At 42.3% G+C, this 17,169-nt stretch overlaps 1 protein-coding gene across 1 annotated transcript; it reads left to right on the top strand.

The window, feature by feature from the left end:
• The first annotated feature begins 884 nt into the window (after window positions 1-884).
• Window positions 885-15,940, top strand: paqr5b (progestin and adipoQ receptor family member Vb). Its single transcript, XM_086144163.1, has 8 exons — window positions 885-1,043; window positions 1,563-1,690; window positions 7,721-7,926; window positions 9,343-9,469; window positions 10,828-10,872; window positions 12,100-12,196; window positions 12,852-12,996; window positions 14,374-15,940. Exons 1-8 carry the CDS (start codon window positions 990-992, stop codon window positions 14,652-14,654), a joined length of 1,083 nt encoding a protein of 360 aa, XP_086000289.1. The 5' UTR covers window positions 885-989; the 3' UTR covers window positions 14,655-15,940.
• The last annotated feature ends 1,229 nt before the right edge of the window (window positions 15,941-17,169 follow it).

Below are 17,169 nucleotides of genomic sequence, written 5' to 3' on the forward strand. Positions count from 1 at the left end.
GAGGGTTTTTTTTTTTTTTATTTCTCAAATACCTTCCCAGCGGTTTCCACCGCCGATGGGAAATATTTTTTTTTGTCGCCGATGTGGAAAGACCGGGACTCCGATCGGACCAAACGGTTGCGTTGGGCGCTCAAATAGATCCGATGTTGTCATCAAGCTTTTGAGATAAAGGATTAACACCCCCCCCCCCTCCCCTGTTTGCTTGACCTTAAACAAGCATAACTTCGGTCACAGATAAGATTTGTCCTTTCTGTGGACAAAAGAGCCTTTATGCACGCCCCGGTGACATCGCCGAAGTAAAACTCCATCAAATCCACTTCAATTAAACATCAACCCCCCCCCCCCCCCCCCCCCCCCCCCCCCGCCGCCCTCTCTCTCAAAAAAAAAAGGAAAAAGATTTTCATATTTAAATTCAAGCAGCCGAAGTCTTGTCTTTGAGTCTGCTGCGTTTCTCAAAGTCTTCTTCTTGTCACGTTTGGACTTAAACTTGACCTCTCAGGTTGCGCTGGTCCTCTTGCCGTTGAGTGATGCAGAAATCCAAACCTGAAATATTAGTTTGGCTCATTGACTCATAGTCCTACCTAATTTCTCTCATGTCCCTCTTTTTAGTTTTAATTTATTGTTTTCTAAAGGAGGGCAATGATTGAGATGAATTCTGTTGTACTCTTTACTTGGAAAAACATTCGTCGCTTTACAGCAAATCTAAATGAGTCTTTTGGTCGGGTTGTTGAGATTCCGTGTGTGTTTGTGTGTGTGTGTGTGGGCGCGCACACAAAAACCCGTGCACACCTCCAGAGAGTTAGGAGGAGGAGGAGACATGGGAGTGGCCCAGGTAAACTGGATATTCTCGACGGGTTTGTGGAGGGAGGTGGTGAGGACCAGAATGCTATGGGACGGCATGGCAACGCATAGCTTGTAAAGACGGAGGCACACCCAGCAGAAGACCCGAGATCAGACCACTCCAGACGGCGGCGGCGGCAGCCTCAGCCATGTTGAGCCTCATAAAATTACCGCAGGTCTTCACCATCAATCAAGTTCCCAAAGTAAGTCGAGATTAAGCGTGTCTTCAGCGGACGAGCTGGACCTTTCGGTGTAACTAAGCCTCGCCCAAACAGATCGGACAGACTCCAGGGCGGAGGGTCTTCATCTTCCAGAGTGGACTTTCGGTCGATAATCCTGCTCGTCTTTGCCGCCGGCTTTCACATTTCACCACGTGACGCCGCTCGGGTGAATCGCTCGTGTCTGCGAGCGCCGAACCGAGACCGCAGAAGACTTTGGAAGTGAACTTTGTTCCGGAGATGTTCCCCTCGCGTTACGGAGGTTTCTTTCTGGATTTACCAAGCGGCAAGATCAACCTGCCGAGTGACATTTCCTGATTTGAGTCGGAGGATTCCTCAGGCTCGGAGGCATCAATATATTGAAGTCTCTGTCAAGAACCGGTGTTTCTTCTACTCCGAATGTGCTCGAATGTGAACGGTTCGGTAGATATCGCGCATCTGTGAAAACGCCGCGTACAGATGATTGAGAAAACTCTCTTTTATTGCTTTTCCTACAATTTTTAGGTTTTCCACGAGGACAGCATCATCTCCGGCTACCGCCATCCCCGCAGCTCTGCTACCGACTGCATCCTCAGCCTCTTCCAGCTGACCAACGAGACCCTCAACATCTGGACCCACTTTCTACCAACATGGTAAGACGGGCGAAAAAAAAAACCCGGAGAATTCTCTCCGGTGTGTGATACGTCATGCAGACGCACCAACGGCACGTTTGTTTCTGTCGCTGGCATTCGGCTGCGCTTTTGTTTGAAAACCAGTTTTGCGTGATTAGAACGGCATCAGTCACAGCGTTGATTTAAATCAACAAACCGAGCACAGAAGAGTTAGCAGAGGAAAAGTCGAGAGACGCCATTATCCTTTATCGTCATCCTTCACTCTGATGCATGGGGAGCTCAGGGCACATTTTTAATGACATGTTTATTACTGGTTAAGTTTGGGGTTTTCTTTGTAAAAACCATTAACAACATTCATAGAAAAGAAATGTCAGTAGTTGCTGTGCCGCGGGAGTGGAATGTTTTCGACAAATAACTGCTTTGTTTCAGAACAAACGAAATGAGTTAGAAGATATATCGAGATGGAAACCATTTCGACGGCAATCTCTTGTTATAAGATACATGGGGAAAAAATGAAAATGGGGGGCAACTTTTGTGGTTACTCAGCAAAAAAAAATGTACAAACAAAAGATATAACTTCGACCAAGCACTGAAATTCAGTATACAAGTCCTTTTATGAGGATATCGGGTTTGTAATATCCAGAAATGATATAAAAAAAAAATTATGCTATTGCCCAGGTTTTGTTTGCAGCGAGTCAAAAAAAATGTTTTCAATCAAAATAATGAAAAGCTAAGATTAGCACCAAACTAAACTCCGAATATTATTCCTCAATTGCTCTCTTACTTCGAAATGATTGATAATCCACTTGATAGCAGCTCCGTACAGACGATATCAACTCCGCTTGGTTAGAGATATAAAAACACGCTAAATGCAGCAGTTTTACATTCGAAGTGAAAGAAATAGCGATGGGGAGGCGCAGCAGCTGCTACTTGCCTTCCCAAATGCGCATGATATTATCGGATGCCAAATGCCGGATGTGCGGTTGGACTTTGGGCGTCACTTTCGGAAGATTTTGACAGAAATCACAGCGGCGGCGTGGACGGGGTGCAACTGCATGGGCGAAGGGGTTTGTTTTAAACGTAAGTCCCTGCAGCCGTGAAAGCAAGAGTCTCAGAGAGCCCATCCTGAAATTAGGAGGGAAAAAACTAACAATGTAGTGATTTTGATTTAGTATTGTTCATCATTCATTAGCTATATTACTTATCCTGCGCTCATCCTGGCTGGTGAGGCACCGACTTCATCACAATCATATTTTACAAATATACGAACACTACAGAGTAGCTTATCCACAGAATAAGCCGAGGAGCTGGAAGAGGAATCACCCCTACCATGAGGCAGGAGAGCTGCGTGCCTCACTTGGTGGGAGTTCGCAGCCATTTTATGATCGCTCAGCACAAGAAACTAGTAACACACGTACAGTTGTTGACTGTACATTGGAAATGTAGTTCATATAGCAAAAGTGTTTCAACATTTTAATAGTGACAGCAATGAGGTCTTTGTGCAGAGCATGCCAGCAGTCAGCCGTCATTGCACAATCTACGTTGAGGCTCAACAGTCCGCAGCCTCAGCGCACGTCTCATCTCAGTATTTGATCGGTAAATGTGAAAATCCAGCGATTTTGATCCCAAACTAGTGAAGCGAAATGAGAAATAACCTTTATCGTGCAAATCGTTGCTAAATATTTACTTCTTTATTTGATTTTGCATATTTTTCTTTCTAAGATTGACAAGTGAGGCACGGCCTCTCCTGCCTCCCCTGACTGCATGTCACTGCTGGAGCCTCTCCCAGCTGTCATTAGGCAAGAGGCCTGGTTCATCCCAGATGGGACGCCAATAAATCACAGGGCCACATGCAGAGACATGCAACCAGTCACTCCTTCATTCATGTTACACAGATGTACAACTATTCCCTCTCATTAAAACGCCATATAAGGACATATAACCATTCACCCTCTCATTTACATCATATACAGATTCCATCATTCACCCTCGCACTCGCGGACCATTTAGTGCAGGGATGTCAAAGTCATTTTGGTCCGGGGGTCAAATACGGCCTAATTTGATGTCAAGGGGGCCGGACCAATAAAATCATTACCTAGAAGTAACAGTAAGTCTAAATTTTTCCTTTGTTTTAGTGTTTAAAGAGGTAAACAGGTAAATGATAAAAATATTTATATGTAATGAACTGTTCCTCTAAAAAATACATGATGAATGAAAAGTAAAAATGAATATTAAAAAAGAATTGATCAAATTACACCCTAAAAATATTGTTGACTTAAAAGAGAACATTTTGTCAGGGTGGTAAAATTTGCCACCAGAATTTATTAGAAAATTGATTGGTGGCACAATAAGAGGAGGTATAATGTTTACAAGGCTATTCTGGTTATTAAATCAATCTTTTTAATTGAGCCCATTTTTGTGTTTTTTTATAGAAATAACAAAAGAAAAGATTATTTCAACAATGTCACTAGACGTTTTTTTTTTTTAATCAAAAAATCATTTTGTTTTCAAATTTTGAAGCAAAAAATACATTGCAAAGTTACTTTTTCATTTTTTTCCTTACCTGTTTTTTTTTTTTTTTTTTTTTGAAAACCGCCGTATAAAACCCCCAAATGCATGCTAGAAAAAACACGCGGGCCTCACCAACACAATTTGATTTCAGCCAGGAGGGCACAAAATATTGTTCCAAGGGCCACGAGTCTGAGACCCCTGATTTAGTGAACTTTTCGCATTGTTTTGAACCCGGAAGAAACCAAAACAGAACATGGTGACTCCACAAAGAGAGGTGACCCGGTCGGAATCGAACCGGCAACCTTCTCGCTACGTTGCCGCGTGTCTTCGTAACACGTGACGTAAACATTTGCAAAATAAGTGGCGGCCCAGTTTCAGCACGAGAAGGTTAGTCAGCGCAGAAGATGGACGTGCTCTGAAAATGCTGCTTTCGTGATTCCCGATAAGATAATTAGATCATAAGCGATAGGGTGAAATGTAAAACCTTTGAAAGCTTGCTTGCTATGCGAATGCGTCGCCACCACGTAGACGCACGAATAACGCCGATTCGGCTAATGCGGTGCACTGAGGCGTGGACGCAGTGGCCGCCATACGCGAGGAAAACCCGACCCTCCCGATAAGATTAGGCTTTCTGGAAAGAGCCGTGTTGATGTTTGTTTAGCTTTCAAATGCATGACTTAACAGTCCGGTCAAAATGAACATGTTGGTTAATTATGAACGTCTCGCCACTCCCGGATGTGCAAACCGCCATTTGCATCCCTCTAACGACCTTGCCCTTCGGCGCAAGGTCCAACGGGAAGTTTTTTTAAACGAGTTGTTTGGTGTTTTTTGTCTGTTTTTAACAAACTGAAGCAAAAGAAAGGTGTCCGCTGCTTCGTACCACTGCCAGACGGGCCGAGTTGATATCAAAACCAAGGGTTTAAACATTGATGGACGGTTTTGGCCGGTTGTATGACTGATGGACCAACTGATGGATGGACGTTTACGGTTGGTCCTCACTTAACGACGTCAATGATGACTTTAGCTTTGCGATAATTTTGAAACAAACGCAGAATCCACTGGCAGAGGAGTTGTGAGTTGAGCACCTATTGTAGTGTATTGCTTACAAGTGCTCATAATTGGCCTATATTCATGCAAATATAAACATTAAAATAAAAGAAAAGGACAATAGCAAGGTTCCAAAGGCTGATACGTATGCAAATACTGTACGGTAGAAACGCTGTTTCGCTTAATTACGAGCTCGACCCCTTGGAGCGTAACCCCATTGTTAAGAGAGGACGACCTGCATTTCATAATTACTTATGTACTAAACAATATGTTGAGAATATATAAAAAGCGTAAACGTGCAAAAGTGGCAGCGAAAAACAGCAACACTTGCAGTAGTAGTATCAGTGCACTTCCCCTTTGGCTTAATGTTTTCATAGCCATCAGCGATAAACAACAATATCAAAAGACACTGAAATTATTAACATTATCAATCGAGCGCACTTTAAAATCTCCGTTGGCAGCTGGAACAGGCTGAGGCACCCCGGTGATCCAAAATGCAAAGAAAAAACAGTGCAGATAATGAATGAATGAATAAATACCATATTTTTCCGCACTATAAGGCGCTATAAAAGCCTTTAATTTTCTTAAAAAAACGACAATGCGCCTTATAATCTGAGGAAACAAAGCGAGATGGCCACAGTAAGAGGACAAAGTGGAACTGTGGGTTGTTGAACAGAGAGGAGCAAGTAGAGGCGTCACCACAGTCAATATTCGAATTAAGGCATCAGCACTAGCTAGCGACATGAACGTCAATTAATTTAAAGGCGGTCCTTCTTGGTGCTTTTGTTTTATCAAAAGCTTTGAACTGTGACAAATGGAGTTGGAAAAACATTGTTTTCAAACGAAGGTGGCGCAAATACCGGTAAGAGCTACAGGTACATACGGTACCGTATTGTGAAAGCACTAACTTGTTTTGGGAGTGAACGGAGTTGTCAAAACGTTGGTTTGTATTTTATCAATGAAATTTGACTGACTGACTTATCTGACTATTTTGTTGACATTTCCTTTAGCGCAGCTTCATCTAGTGGATGCATAACACAACCCCAGCCACTACTGTAGTTTCTATTCTTTGCGCCTTATAATGGGGTGCGCCTTTTATGTAAAAAATGTTTTAAAACAAGCCATTCATTGAAGGTGAGCCTTATAATCCAATGCGCCTTATAGTGTGGCAAATACGGTAAAATAAACGGTTGCAGTTGATCTTTTCCAGTGCTTCGTTTGGCATAATCCCAAATTCATGGAGAAGCCTTCCTTTACAATCTTCTGGCTCAGCCAAGGTTTCCGACCCGTCGCGGAAAACGACTTCAGCCACAGCCGTCCGTTTTTCCCATATGTCTTGTCATACCGCGCCAGATTCAGTGTCTCCTCTTCTTGAGATAAAAAAAAAAAAGCCTTGCCTCTTTTCTCCATTGATTAATCACATTTATCAACCGCGTTTGTCACAAAAAACAAGACCATCTCACGTGCTTTTGGCTGATTTAACCCGGCCTGGCCTGTTTATCGTCAGAAATGGGCTTCCACAGGGGTCCGTCGTGGGTCCGACGCAGTTCACATCGATGATTTCGGCCATAACTCTTCCTGATTGGTGCGCTGTAAGTCTAGTTTATAACCTTTATAATTTCCAGTTCGACCAAATGTACGACATTGATCAACCTTATCTTCCACTTCACTATAACTCACTGAACTTCAGGTTGAGGTGTTTTTCCACAACTCACTTGAGACTTTTGTGGTTTCCCGCGGCCTTGCGCTCTGGCGCGTTTGCGTCGTCGCCGCCGAGGGCCGTGAGGGTTTCTCATTCTCGCTATAAATAAAGAAAAATAAATAAAAATCTCCGCGAGATCGCCTGAATGAAATAAAAATTAAATTTTTAGAAATGGAAAGGGGGGGGTGACGGATGGCCTTCATAAAAATTTGAACAGAGAAAAGCAAGGTTCAAAAGAGAGAGCGTGAATTATTCATATTGATTAATGTTGCATTCATACCTGTGAAAAAAAATAGAGCGGCAAATTCTGAATGCATATTCAACATTAGTCGTTTATCTAATATTTAGCTGTCCAGTTTAATGTCGCGCTGAATGTTTCACCGCTTGTGTGATATTACAGCTCGTCCGGCGGTCGCTGACACCGGTCGGGCTCGCTTGAAAGAGGAAGTTTTAAGATTTTTTTAAATGATAACTAAGAGACAAGACAAAACAAAAATCATAACCCATTAAACTGAAACGTGCTGATTTAAGACCTGTGAAATAGCGACTGGGACGCTGGTGTCAACTGATTAACTAGCCACTCGTAAACATGTTTTTTTTTTTTTCTTCTTAAATATTCTTCCAAAAATAATCGTCGAGTTCTAGGAAAAGATTCTAGTAAACAGGAATTTGAATTAACCGCCATATCCGTTCATCTCAAAGAGCCAAGAGGTCCACGTGAAACCGGATCTTCTTCATTTCTGCCGAAGCTGCAGGCTACGCAGACATAACATAGAATTTCATGCCGCTAGGTATTTCCTGTGGAAGCTGGTGATGGTGGTGCTGATGCAGACGGCGTGGCAGGACCCCTTCACTTGGCCCCTGGTGATCTTCCTTGTGTCCTGCTGCGTTTATCCGCTGGCGTCCAGCTGTGCTCACACCTTCAGCAGCATGTCGGAGCGGGCGCGGCACATCTGTTTCTTTTTTGACTATGGCGCTCTCAGTTTCTACAGCCTAGGTAAGCGTTTGTCTGTGTGTGTGTGTGTGATTCTGCCTTGTGCACCCTTTGCGTTTTTTTCATATCATGTCATATCAGTTTTTCTAGGGTTTTGAAATAGCTAAGAATTCATTCAAAAGTTATAATGATGGCATTTTATTTTATTTTATTTTATTTTATTTTATTTTATTTTATTTTATTTTATTTTATCTTATCATATTATATCATATCATATTATATTATATTATATTATATTATACTATATTATATTATATTATATTATATTATATTATATTATATTATATTATATTATTACTACTGTCACTTTAAAAACAAATCAAAATAAAGTTGCACCTTAACCATAACTACCTCAGCATAACTCATTGTTATTTTCTGTGACAAATTATTTATAATTTTTTTGTACTTTTGCATTGTGGGTTTTAGAGTAACACTACTATATTATAGTATTCTATTCTATTCTTGAAAAGTATCATACTAAAATACAATAAAATAAAATAAAATAAAATAAAATAAAATAAAATAAAATAAGATGAAATAAAATAAAATAAAATTTAAAAAAATACCGGTAAGTGGAGTTTATGGAGTTTGCATGTTCTCCCTGCGTCTGGATGGATTTTCTACGGGTTTTCTTCTCACAGTCCAAAAACATGCCGCAGGTTAATTGGAAAAACGCGAGGAAAGATTGCCCCAAATGAGTGAGTGAATGGTTGTCTGTGTGTATATGTGACCAAGCGATTGACTGGCGACTAGTCTCGGGCGTACTCCGCCTTTCGCCAGATGACAGCAAGGATAGACCCCAGCATCCCCCCCCCCCCCCCCCCCCCCGCGACCCTGAAAGCAGGATAAGCGGCAGAAGATGGATGGATAGATAAATATAATATCATATAATCTTGCATCATCTGTCACTGGGATGCGTGGCAGCGCTTCCATCTCACAGCACGACGGACCCTTGTTCAATTCCCTCAGCCTTTCTGTGCAGAGTTTGCATGTTCCCCTTGTGTCTGCATGGGTTTCCATTGGATTCTGTGGTTTCCAAAAAAATTGGAAAAATTTCCCAGATGTGTGTGAATGAGAGGGTGAATTCTTGCAGATGGATGGATGGAATGAAAGGATGGCTTGAGCTGAGCTCAGTTGTGTTTTTCAAGGGTGATCTATGTCGGGGGGGTGGGGTCGCGGGCTCAGCTGAACACAGACCTCAGTACAAAACACACATTGTGAATGTTTTCCATTCGGGATAATCAACACTTGGATGCAACGGGGCTGTTATTCGTTGTCGTGAATTACAACAATCGGTCTCGGCTGTGAAAGGGATCTTTGTTTTTCCTCTAAAGCGTGTTTGGTAAACTGGCGGGCACCCAAAAACACCGATCTGAGTGAAAAATAAAACATCTGTATTGTTGATTTGATGCGTTTCAGGGTCTGCCATTACCTATTCGGCCTACGTTTTCCCCGATAAGTGGACGAACGGCTACTTTCACCGGAGCTACGTGCCCATCGCTGTGCTAAACACGGTCCTGTGCACAGGGCTGGCCTGCTACTCCAGGTAACGCCCGTCCGTCACACACACCCGCCCACCAACGGCGACGTCTCACACGAAAAAGGCGTGTTTTTTCGATCAACGCTATTTACATTCCTTGAAAGGGATCAGGGCATTCGGGCAATGAGGACTTGATTTTCTTTGAGTTGTGTTTTTTCGAACACAAACTTTGAAGGTTGTGTTGCTGCGCAATTTGGGTTGAGTTGGAAAAAAAACCCGCAGCGCACAGAAACCACCCGTGTTTCAATTTACGATGTTTTCATGATAGACGTCCTGGAAAGCGTTCAGACATCACGTCTTCTCAATTTGGTTGTTGACGAAATTGTCGGTTTTTGTAGAAAAAGCACAGAGAGCTCAACAAAGAAGAAAGAAAATTCTGCAAACAACAATTCCCGAAGTGAAGGAGCCTCTGGGTCGAGAGGCGAAACATCTTCAGGGGATCAATTTCAAATCTGTGAAAAGATTAGAGTTTGACGTGAAGTTCCGCACCCCACATCTGAGCAGTTCGGCAAAATAACAATAATAACAAACATTATTTAACCAGATTAGTCTCATTGAGGTTCAAATCTCTTGCAAAGAGACTTGCATGACATTTTAAGTTACAACAAAAACAAGATGAGACACTCATGACATTTAAAATTGCATGTCATCCATAGAGTACAGGTATCTGTTTTGGAAATAACATGAATTTGGATTTGTCTGCATTTAACACCAACTTATGGTAGAACAGTCCAGTTTGAATGACGTCAAATGTAGATTGTGGGTAGTTTGGACCAGCAATGATAATAATCTCGTAAAATCATTGTATCGTCTGCATAGAAATGATCACAATCGAACAAATGATTAATATTAGGTGAGGACAGTAGAGATCCCAATTTGGATCCCAGGGGCAAAAAAAACCTAGCTTGAATCCAGACTGATCGAGTCAATCATTTATGATAGCCCTCCGTTTTTCTTTTGACAAGACTAAATTTATCCCCAGTCGCAGTTGGATTAATAATCTGGTCTGGATACTCGTGCTAGATGGTTTGAATAAAGAATAAAGTCAAAAACCAGCCAGGAATTTTCTTTGACGATGTGGCAGGAACAGGATGCTTTTATATTTTATTATCGACTAAAAGTTTTGTAAGTAATGCTACCAGGCATAACACGGGGTGTTAGCGGTAGCACGGCACGCTAGTAAACCACCACAGTATGTGGGCTTCTTCAAATTAGATTAACCTGATGTCGGATAAATAATCCTGTGAGTCTTTTAGCGACGACTTTTGGTCGCTTTTGGGTTTTTCCTGCAACGAAACCACGTGATCCCGGTCCGTCTTCCTAATTGTCCCTCTCTCGCTGGTCTCTCCCCGAACGCCCGAAAGGCTCGGCTTGCCGTTCCTGCAATACGACCTGGACGTCGCAAAGAGGTAATGACAGCGAGTTCGGCCAAAAACCCAGCGCTTTTCCCCTTCCGCTGCTTTTCCCCTGGTTTTTGCTTATGTGACGGGGTATAAGACACTTTTGCACTCTGTATGAAAGTGTGTGTGTGTGTTTCTATATTGACAAAACAGAATAAATTGGGGTCGGGACTCATAGGTTTGGGTCTTGGTTGTTTTCTTTCTCTCTCTTCTGAATTGACTGTTTTTACATGTTTTCCCCTCTATTTCTGTCTCTCACACACGCACACACACACACACACACCTGCACACATTTTTGTCGTATGTGTTGATTTACGAGGGACACCTTTCAAACACCAGACATTTTTTAATCTCGTTCCCACTTGTAGATTCGTCGATATTTCGCTGTTTGCGCAAACCGAACCACGGAGGCCACGAGTGTGCGTACGTTCTCTCTGTTATTATTTATCCACAACCTTCATCCCACTCATTGCTGCCGGAGAAAAAGAGCCAAACCTTGAACAGTCATTCATTATATTCGGCTGTAGTTTAAGCTGGACAGGCTTGGGGAGCTGACAGACGTGTGCTCGCCATTTAAAATAAAACCCGTCACGCCGCACGACGGCGGAGTTCGTTGAAATTCTGATCCGATGCTCGGAAAGCGGGGAACCTTTTATGAAGACGGCCATATTTGTGCGGGGCGACATTCTTTAAACCATTAACATTAAATACAAAAGATCTATTTCTTGATTTTTTTTTATATTTTTTTTACCATATTCATATTTGAATATGTCATAAAATAAGGAAAACATATCTAGGTTCATGTGAAATGTTATATATTATTCACTGTTAAATGCTCACTATGAACTTCTAAATTCAAAACATGATATTATTCAGAAGTACAAAATATCGAAGGCCATGTGAATCGTTACTTCTTATCGAAAAAATTGAGTTATTTCAATTTTAGAATCAGATCAAAATGCGACATAGAAAAAAACGGGCTGCCCGACTGAATTAGATTTTATTATTGCTATCATGCGGGCCGGTGTAAATTTAACCAGGGGCGCATTTGGCCGGACTTTGAACACACCTGGCGTAAAGTAAAACTGGAATTTGGAGGCTTGTGTATAAATCCCAAATCAACTGAGGTCAACTCCCCCCCCCCCCCCTCCGCCGTCCCGTCACTCAACAAATTCGTGAGCCGAAATACCAAATATCGCCGTTCTGACGTTGCCCTTCTTTCTCCTTTCATTCCAGGTCCACCGAATGGCGGGGTCCAAAGTACAGCAAAGTCCTCCGCGTGATTGCGTTCGCCTACCCGTACCTATTTGACAACATTCCACTCTTTTACAGGGTAGGGACGACTGTAAGTTTATACTAGACGTGGGCAAACTACGGCCCGCGGGCCACATCCGGCCCGTTGGTCTTTTGAATCCGGCCCGCCAAAGATTGGTGCAGAAATGCATACTCGCTGTGAATTTTTGATTTTGGATCAATGAATTTGCGGGAGCTCAAACAGGAGATTATTTCATTTTTGGACCTACTTGAGAATTTTTCTGAGCTGAATGACATAGATTTTTTGGGGATTTAGCCTTTACTGTGAACACACGTGAATGAGCTGGACGTGAAACTACGAGGGTAAAACCGGTTTGTGCATAAAATGCAAACACATGTCAGAGCCTTCAAAACCAAGCTGGTTTTATTTTTAAACCAAATGTCAGACAATGTTCAGACAAATCTCGATCGAGTCTGATATGTACTGTTAGCGAATGCGTTTTTTTTTTTTTTAATATAATTTTAAAAGTCACTGCTGAGCCAAAAAGTTTCCCCACCCCTGGTCTATACCTTTATCATTACAAAAGACACGCCCGATATTCGAGTACATTCAAAACCATTAGCGGTTATCTTAAACACACCAGCGACAAGTATCACGGTTCTTTATGATCGTGATATTGGATGGGAATGCGCACGATAGCCCTCTGACTTGCTGATTTCTTCCTGGCGACCAGCTGTTCTTTTGTGAAGGCGACGGCTGCACGGACAACGATAGCAACGCCCTCCATTGCTACCACATCTTCTTGGCTTTCTTGACCGGGTTCCTCTTTGCCACGCATTTGCCCGAGCGCCTCGCTCCCGGCAGCTTCGACTACATCGGTGAGGCTCACCCCGGGACGGCTTTCTTCGTCGTCATTTACGTTAATCAAATACGTCTTTGGGATTTTCTCAATTTTTCAAACAAATTTTGAATTGACCCACAAACAAGCAACCTTGTGGGCTTTCCGCCGTGGAGCGTTGTAGCATAGCGGGAATCTAGCGTAGTGTTGTTTATTATGGCTCCCATGAAAGAGAAAAGTGCTAGCAGTGCTAAGAAGCCGAGCCTATTACAGTAGATATGAAGATGGAAAGGAAAGCTAAACATACAAGACCAATGTTTTTGTCAGAAATCGCCAAGCACTGCAACAAGTCAATCATTTGTACAATTCTTAGGAACAAAGATGAGCTAAAGGTGGCTGATTAGCTAAAGAAGTCACTATGCTAACAAAGTTTTTAAGAAGTATCATACGTTCCGGACTATTGAGCGTATCTGAATATAAGCTGCCCCGGCTAAAAATAACTAAATAAATATACATGCGTAGGTTGTGACATGAGATAAACAGAAACCTTTCTTTTTTTAACTTTTGATTGAAAACATAACGGCAACATTTTTTTTTTTTCACCGTTTAAACAATTCCTACTATTATTTATTATTGTTATGTTTTACTTGAAACTCTGGCACAAAAATTTCCTTCGGGATAAATAAAGTTATTCTTATTCTTATTCTTATTCTTATTCTTATTCTTATTCTTATTCTTATTCTTATTCTTATTCTTATTCTTATTCTTATTCTTATTCTTATTCTTATTCTTATTCTTATTCTTATTCTTATTCTTATTCTTATTCTTATTCTTATTCTTATTCTTATTCTTATTCTTATTCTTATTCTTATTCTAAACATCCACAAATGCATACTTGCAATGCTTTTTTTTCCGAACAGTGGCTGTTACACAGCTGATTAAAAAGTTTAATAATAGAAAACACAAGGAAAAGCCCATCCATCCGTCTAGTTTCTATCCCCGCCTTGTCTTACTCCACCTATCTTCATCCGCGTCTTCTTCGGTGTCAGAATTTCACGGTAATTTCATTGGTCCGATGTGATGAGGCTAAATGTTTTGGCCTTATGTCGCTCGTTGCTTAAAAAAAAAAAATCCATAAGTTAGCCGCATCATTGTTGAAGCCGCAGTGTCCAAAGCCTATAATCCGGAAATTTGGGTATGTCATAAAAAAAATCAAATTCCTGCTGCATTGTGTTTGTTATTGCATCTATAAACCCATTTAAGTCTTTTTATGTCTCCACGCCACAGAACAAGGTGATGCATAGCAGGTCTAGTTGCGGCTATTGAGTTTACGAGATGTTGGACCAATCGGACAAGGGGACGATCGGCGATTTAAGGACCCTAACTTGTTCCTGTCCGTCTGCTCTGACCCCCTCAGGTCACAGTCACCAGCTCTTCCACGTCTGCGGCGTCCTCGGCACCCACTTCCAGATGAAGGCCATCGAACGGGACATGGCCACGCGGCGGCTCTGGCTCCTCGGAAGCTCCGTGCCCGTCACCTTCGCCAACTCTGCCGGCGCCGCGCTGGTTTGCGTGGCGGTGAACCTGATCATCATCGTCCTCTACTGCCTCCCCCTCCTCTTCGGCCCGCCGGGCCACAAGAAGAGAAACGGACGACCGGCGGCGGCCAGATCGGCCAAATCCCGCCCCCGTCGTTAGGTCTTGACGGCTCGTGGTAAATCTATTAAGGTGGCGCTGCGAAATTGGAGAAAAAAAAAATCGTTTTCCAATAATGTGCAATGACACAGGAATGTTTCTCAGGGAACTTGTCTCAAAAGCTACAAATGTAGCATTTCAGCTAAGCTAAATGAATGATAATAATGACTGGCTTGGATATTATTAAGATCCATCTTATGAAGAGAAAGGAAATATCTTTTTGTTTTTTGAAGTTGCAGAGGTGTAAACGTCAAGTTAGACATCACCAGTGAAGTAGAAAACAGTTTTCTGAGGGTGCGTCAAGTGGTGTCCTCTCTCAGATGATAGCGGGGAAATCAGTTTCTCATGAAAGTATTTATGCAAACATGTATTTATGATTTTTTTTTTCGCCATATGAACTACTGGTCAAACCTGTGTTTTTGTCTGTGTTTCCATTAATCATGTGGTTTCAATGCACTATTTGTCAAAGTCCCGGACCGGCCTCCCATCGCATTCCCCAGAAAATCCACTCCAAGCCGGTATCAGCCAACGGCCCGTTGGTCATTTATCAATTTTTCTGCTTTAAGAATTATAAGCCTTTTCAAAAAAAGGGCGATTCATTGATTCACCCCTGAGAGTAACAACGTCGGGCTGCGGAAGAGGAGTTTCTACGGGGACGGATTGGATCAGTGATGAGACCATCGCAGGGATAGCGCACGTTAGACGTTTTTGGGAAAACGTCAGAGAGGCCAGACTGAGACGTTCGGTTGTGTACAGCGGAGGAATCGTAAACATTTTGGTCAGAGGATGCCGAAGTCGGGCTGTTCTGTCCAGAGCTCCACCGCCTGCTCCTCTTTCTGGACAGTCCATATTGATCGGGACGTCCTCCACCGTTCCCGTTCAGCCGTCCCGCCAACAAATACCGTCTCAGCCGCCAATCCCGCTATGGGGATTGTTTGTCTACAACAGGGGTCGGCAACCCTCAACACCCAAAGAGCCATTTGGACCCGGTTTCCTTGGAAAAGAAAACCACTGGGGGCGATTACTTTTTGACGTCTAAAATAAAGGTACCACTGTATATATTGCTTTTTATTACCTTTACACTTTGCATAGACAACTGTGTAGTGTGTTGCTTCTGAAATTCACAAAGTATTACGGAGAAAATTAAATTTTATTTATTTAATGAGCTCATTTATAGCTTTGGGCTTTTAGAGCGTGTAGCGGAGCCTTGACCTGAATTTTAAAAATAAATCGGGAAAAAAATCACTGTGTCAGTAAAAATAAATATTTGCAAATTATCTTCATAAATATTTATTTTACCTGGTTTATGGGACTTCTGCTCCTGAACTTCTCCGCACAGCATCTGCGAATCGGGACTTTACCAGCTGGCGGGGAAAACCGGCTTCCGCGAGTGTGACGTTACTTTGAGCGGCGAAAAATAATAAATATAATTTTATTTAATATTTCAAGATCACAATAATCTTCCAACTTAGAACTAAAAGTTAAAAAAAAAGAATTAACACAAATGAAATACACTTCAATGAAATATTTACAATTTATTTTCGCAAGCCACTCGGAGCCGCAGTGTAAAGATAAAAGATAGCAGACGCCTGGTCTACTGGGTTTCCAGTTTTGTTAAAGCTCATCTCTTGGTTGTTGATTGTGTTGCGGCACCGTAAAGACTGAAAGACTTGCGATAACATCAGTATATTGATATATTATCGTAAGACCCAAGACTGGGAGAAGACTTGGCTACAACTTCTCTAAGACCGTAAGATTACCACTGTATGAGATGACGGCAGCGACTTTAGTAAGACTGCAGTAGACTCTGCGTTTGACTCTGACAGAAACACGAACACGGCTCGATCCCCGTATCCTGAGACCTCATGAATCTGAGAGTCCCTCCAGTCCGAAGAAACGCGAGCGCTAGCGGCGCCAAGCGCAACTTGTCCCGCAAGAATGAAAGGAGCTGGAGCACGGCACGGGGCAAACAAGAAGAAACAATCTCAAGGACTTCTTTCTAAATATAATCCGGTTTTCAGCAGATTTCTAAGACGCATGTTTTACACCCAGGTACCTCGATCTGACTCCCAACCGACAGCTTTACCCCTCTCCCAGTTCATTTCATCAGAGTTGTTTCTCCGTAACCAGCCGGTACCTTCGAGCGGCGTCATCGTCGAACAAGATTGAAAGCCGACTGAGGTGTTTCCATTTGGAGGAGTTTAACCCTTGTGCGATCTTAACATTGTTTACCTTGTCCTACGGGTCAAAAATGACCCCTACGACAATCTTTGTACCCTAGTGGTGTACAGCCCACATGGAAACATAAACAAAAAAGAAGTATCACTTTTTCTAATTATGGGGTCTCTTTAGGAAAAGTCATAAAATTTTAAGTTGGAAAAAAATAGGTTAAGGTGTTTTTTTCTACAGTTAAACATGGTAGCGGGTCACTTTTGACCCGCAAGACAACACAAGGGTTAATATACTGCTCAAAAAATAAAGGGAACACTTAGACAACACAATGTAACTCCAAGTCAAT

This window comes from Fistularia commersonii, chromosome 3 (genome assembly GCF_037954325.1).
Source record: "Fistularia commersonii isolate RoL2024-O1a breed Wild chromosome 3, RoL_Fcom_v1.0, whole genome shotgun sequence".
Lineage (NCBI taxonomy): Eukaryota > Metazoa > Chordata > Actinopteri > Syngnathiformes > Fistulariidae > Fistularia > Fistularia commersonii.